The sequence below is a fragment of the Phocoena sinus genome, chromosome 18 (assembly GCF_008692025.1).
Source record: "Phocoena sinus isolate mPhoSin1 chromosome 18, mPhoSin1.pri, whole genome shotgun sequence".
Classification (NCBI taxonomy): domain Eukaryota; kingdom Metazoa; phylum Chordata; class Mammalia; order Artiodactyla; family Phocoenidae; genus Phocoena; species Phocoena sinus.
In genome coordinates this window covers 791,480-797,001 of record NC_045780.1, presented here as the reverse complement: position 1 = coordinate 797,001, position 5,522 = coordinate 791,480, and the positions used below count along the sequence as shown (strand labels likewise).

The window sequence follows — 5,522 nt, the reverse complement described above, 5'->3', positions numbered from 1 at the left end:
AGCTGCACCCGGGTTCCCGTTCCTGGGGGTGCTGAGCGCCACTGGTGGCCCGGTGGTCGGTGATCGATGGTGCAGTGGAGCCTGGTCCCAGAAGGGGGAACCTCACCCTGAGTCTCCTCTGGCCGCAGAGCTGCGAGTGCCTCAGGCGCTGCTTTTGCCTTGGCATTATTGCATCTCACCAGCACAGAGTCCTCCACTGTCCGGGGCCAATGTGGACGTGGTGAGGGATGCTCTGTCCTCAGGCCCGACGGGGCGTCGGGGATGGCTTTGGAGGGAGTGCAGATGCTGAGGGGATGCTGGGGCTTTAGTTTTGGTCCTGTCATCGGTGAAACTGACACGGCTTTGTTAAGCAAACTAGTTATGCTTAAATTCTTAAATAAGAATTTTTAAAACAAGAAATTATATTACTGAGGCAGAATGCTAATAGACTTTAACTATTTGAATTTAAGCGGGAAGCACCATCTCTCTTCCTAACACTCTGTGTCATCAGAAGTCAGGTCACTGATTTCCTATTTTAAGAGCTAAGCAATTGGACCGCAGCTGTGTGTCCGCAGTGGCTAGAGACACTGCACAGCCCAGTGGCGTTTGCTTCTGTGAGCTTGATTGTCAACCACCTTTCTACACAGGAGCCAGGCAAACTTATTCTTTGCCTAAAAGACAGCCAGGAAGGTGCCAGTTAAAATAAACCAGTCTGGGGACTTCCCCGGCGGTCCAGTGGTTAAGACTCTGCCTTCCAAGGCAGGAGGTGCAGGTTCGATCCCTGGTCAGGGAACAAAGATCCCACACGCTACGGAGTGTGGTCAAAAACTAAAAAAATAAAAAAGTAAAATAAAATAAACGGCTCTGGTTCACAAAGAAAGAGTTAATATTTTGCTTTTTATTGAACAAAGCTTTTTATTATTAAAGCTTTGTTTAATACTAATTGTGAGGGGTACCGACCGAGACAGTTACTTTGGAAAGTAATTTTCAAAGCATCTTCACATCTTCTGCCGCCAAAATGTTTCTGGCAGGGCCCCCTGAGGCTCTCCTGCCCTGGAAGAGTCCTGGAAGCAGTGGCTGCGGCCTCAGGGCAGGAAGCCTGGGGGGGGGTCCACACCCCCGGCCAGTCTTCTAGGAGGTGAGGTGAGCTCTGCTTCTGTTCAAAGCCTCGACAGTGACATTCATCCAGACAACAGGGCTTCTCCCTAAGGGAAGGATGGGAACAGACGCCATAGGAAGGATGGGAACAGACGCCGTAGGAAGGATGGGAACAGACGCCGTAGGAAGCCATCTCATTTCTTTTTCACCCTTTAAAGGCAAATTGCTGATTTTTAGTCAGAGTCAATAAGTATCGTAAAACAGATTATTTTCTGTTCAGCTTTGCTACTTTGATAGAGCGTGTAATCTGGGGACCCAGAAAAGTCAAAAGAAATAAAGACGAGGCCACAATAATTGCCCCTGTTTTTTACAAGATGCCCCAGGGGGCAGGAGTCAAGGATTCTGCTCTAGAAAGCGGGTACCTCGTGGGGGGAGATTTGACCTCCTGACCTCTCCCATGACATCAGCCTCTGAATTCCTTCAGGCCAGTGGCCTCTGGCCCCTGGGAGGGGGAGGGTGCTGCCTTACTCAGGCAGCTGAAGATAGACAACTCAGAGAGGAAACAGCCTTCTTACCGGTGGGGGAGTTTCAACTCTCTGCACTTTGGAGGGTTGGAGAAAATGTGACCTTTATTTGAGAAATCAAAAGCTTGCTGGTCGGGCGTTGAATTCCCCACTCTTCAGTGGGAGATGTTTACCAGTTAACTAGAGAATATCTCCAGCTTGTAAACAGACAGGATGGACCTCCCAGGTGAGCCGACACTGTAAAATATATTCAAACCTCGCGATATTTGTGTTTCTTCCTTCCACTGGGTGCATCCCGGTGCTTCCAGCTCAGGAGGGCTACAACTGGGCAGATTTATTCTAACAACTTCCACCAGGAGCTGAGAGTGAATTCTACAGTTCATAGCTCTCCAATAAGGTTTTTAAATCAAAGACTCATTACCGCGGACTTGGAAATCCTTTAGGTCATGGGGTCAGTGGTCTGAGGCGGGGGTTAGACGCAGATCCTGAGACCAGTCTTCCTGACCGAGGCCCCGGTGTCCCCCCAGACCCGCATCGGAGGCTCACACAGCCTCACACAGCCTCCGATCAGAAGCATTAAGGACAAGGAAACACACTTTAAGGAGTGTGTGTTTAAAGAGCTGTGCTTTTTTCTCAGTTCTCCTTTTCAAAAAGCAAAAACCTGGCTGTGTGTACACTCCGCCTTTGAGTCCCGTTTAGTCCTGGATTCACACAGGAATCCAGCCCCCAGCCCCTTTGCTGCTCCCGGGGCTCCTTCCAGGCCCTGGCCCCCGTTCCCGGCCAGGTGGACGCCCACCCGTGTGCGGGTCGTTCTGGAAATGCGCGTGAAGAGCCGCCCAGGGCGCTCGGGCTCCACTCTCCTCACCAGCCTGAGAGGGAGAAGGCTGAGCCCACGTTCAAGTGCAAGAAAGTCTCCCCCAGGGGTGTTGAGAGAAGGCCTTTGGGGCCCCTCCCCCGAAAAGGCTATGAGAACTTGGGTGAGCGTGTTTTTCTGAGGAGATGGTCTTTCAGAAGATTCTCAAAGGGTCCATTATTCTTTTTTTTTCTGAGCAGAACACTGACCAACTCTTTGGTCTGCCGTGGCAATGCAGAAGGGGTCCGTTTGATTTGTGCAGAGTTTCTTTAGAAGTCAAGGCCCCTGCGCCTCAGGACGTTGGATCAGAGCCTTCACAGGGGACCCTGCACTGCAGGCGGGGCTGGTCCCGCACCTGCGGCTCTTGCTGTAAACTTGGCACCTGTCCGGCGGGGGAGCAGCGCTGCCCATTAAGGGGAGACAAGTGAGCACTTTTTGTAAAAGCCTGTGGTTCTATTTTGGAAGAGGCTCTTTGAGTAGTTTACGGCGTTAGGTTTCCTAAGAACACATGATTATGGCAGGTGATATTGTTCAAGCTAGAAGTAAATACAAGCATAGTGTACAAAGTGAACTAATAAGCGTTTGGTTTCCTTTTTTCCCCTTCTTAGTCCATTGGGTAAAACAGATTGTGTCATTCCAGTGAATGACTTTTTTTCTTGGATGAGCCCTTTAACAAATAAAATCTACTGAGGGGGCTTCCCTGGTGGCGCAGTGGTTGAGGGTCCGCCTGCCGATGCAGGGGACACGGGTTCGTGCCCCGGTCCGGGAAGATCCCACATGCCACGGAGCGGCTGGGCCCGTGAGCCATGGCCAGTGAGCCTGCGCGTCCGGAGCCTGTGCTCCGCAACGGGAGAGGCCACAGCAGTGAGAGGCCCGCGTACCGCAAAAAAAAAAAAAAAAAAAAAAAAAAAAAAAAAATCTACTGAGGAACATCTGTGATCCCTTGGGCAAAGCGAAACAGGGATTAAAAGGGAGCTTGGAAACGAATGTGTTTGCCTGAGGTCCTGGGTTAGTGATGAGTGTCAGGCAGCAACCTAACGTATAATCCGAGTTCAGCTGGATCCAGAGGCTTGTAAACCCGCGCCAGAACGCGAGAGTGCTTTCAGAGTGGGTGTTGTTCCTCCCAGAAAACCACCTCCTAGCAGCTCACGGGGTGAGCTCAAGAGAAACGTGCTCCTGTCTGTAACATTACAGCAGTTTTACAAGTTGAAGGAAGGTTCCGCTAACTGCCCTGTGCTAATTTTCGCCTGTTCAGGATAAAGCGGCAGGATGGACTGGGGCACGCTGCACACGTTCATCGGGGGCGTGAACAAACACTCCACCAGCATCGGGAAGGTGTGGATCACCGTCATCTTCATCTTCCGCGTCATGATCCTTGTGGTGGCCGCCCAGGAGGTGTGGGGCGATGAGCAGGCCGACTTCGTGTGCAACACGCTGCAGCCCGGGTGCAAGAACGTGTGCTACGACCACTTCTTCCCCGTGTCCCACATCCGGCTCTGGGCGCTGCAGCTCATCTTCGTGTCCACGCCGGCCCTGCTGGTGGCCATGCACGTGGCCTACTACAGACAGGAGGCCGCGCGCCGGTTCAGGCGCGGGGAGAAGAGGAACGAGTTCAAGGATCTGGAAGACATCAAACGGCAGAAGATCCGGATCGAGGGCTCCCTGTGGTGGACCTACAGCAGCAGCATCTTCTTCCGGATCATCTTCGAGGCCGCCTTCATGTACGTCTTCTACTTCCTGTACAACGGGTACCACCTGCCCTGGGTGCTGAAGTGCGGCATCGACCCCTGCCCCAACCTCGTGGACTGCTTCATCTCCAGGCCCACGGAGAAGACCGTGTTCACCATCTTCATGATCTCCGCGTCCGTGATCTGCATGCTGCTCAACGTGGCCGAGCTGTGCTACCTGTTGCTCAAAGTGTGTTTCAGGAGATCCAAGCGGGCACAGACGCAGAGAACCCCCCCCAACCACGCCCTCAAAGAGAGTAAACAGAACGAGATGAATGAGCTGATTTCCGAGAGCGGGCAAAACGCCATCACGGGGTTTCCTAGTTAAACGGGGACAGGCACCACGCAGCTGACGTAGCGTCACAGAACTGCGGCCTTTCCCAGAAGGCAGCGCCGACCAGGCGTCCTGGCTCTCGGCTGAGACTCTGTCCTTACAAACGGCTTTCACCATTCATAGATACCTGAGTTAGCTTTCTGTAGAATAATTGGGCCATGAATGTGCCACGTAATCAAATGTGTGGCCCGGCTCTACGGCCGGGCCTCGGTGTGACTTTTACATGTGGGTTTAAGTGGACCGTCTGACGTGGGGGTATTTCCTGAAAATTTAAGGACGTAACTGTTGTCGACAAAACATTTATCTAGAAATTGATACTTTTATTAGGAAGAGATATTTTTATAGGATTGAATGTTTTAGTTCTGATTTTGAATTTATGTAAAGTATTTTTATAATGACTGATCTTCCTTACCTGGGAAAACACACAATGTTAATTTTAGAATCATGCCTTCAGTGTCTAATATTTAAGCTTACTCTGTCTCGTTGTAGGTATTGTTTTTCCTTGTCTGCTGACAAATGTGTGAACTGTCATGGCTCTTAGGGTGGAAAGGGTTCACTGTACCATGTATTTTCACTGCTGTCTGGGCATGGCCGGAACTGTATGGAAGCAGGAAGCTTTTCAGAGGGGCTGATTTGCAGACCTCGTGAACGGCTGATGCAGGAACGCGCTCCCTCAATAAAGATGAGCCCTTTGCTGAAGCCTTCTGTTCCTTCTGGGCCACTGCGTCGCTGGCGACCTGATGCGCAGCTCGGGGCAGGCTGCTGGGGAGGCCGCGTGGCTGGAGTGCTGGTGTCCGCGCACCCCTGCACCCTCTTCACATCCCTCTAGCAGGGTCGCTTTAGCAGCCCCCCAGGCCTCAGCTTGGAGAGGGGTCGGTGTCCCCTGGGTCAGCTTCCAGCCCCTCGGACAAGGGGAGAGGGCCCTTCAGGCCACAGCTCTGCACCCACAGGTGGTAAAGGGGAGGGCTTCCTCCCGGGCTTTCCAGGTGGGACACAGATGCCTTTAG

General features: G+C 52.2%; 1 protein-coding gene across 1 annotated transcript; it reads left to right on the top strand.

Annotated features, from left to right (window-relative positions):
- Positions 1-3,723: 3,723 nt before the first annotated feature.
- On the top strand, positions 3,724-5,130 carry GJB6 (gap junction protein beta 6). Its single transcript, XM_032611392.1, has one exon. It carries the CDS (start codon positions 3,724-3,726, stop codon positions 4,507-4,509), a length of 786 nt encoding a protein of 261 aa, XP_032467283.1. The 3' UTR covers positions 4,510-5,130.
- Positions 5,131-5,522: the final 392 nt, after the last annotated feature.

Coding starts and splice junctions, on each gene's coding strand:
- GJB6 (XM_032611392.1), top strand. CDS start 3,724: ATGGACTGGGGCACGCTGCACACGTTCATCGGGGGCGTGAACAAACAC.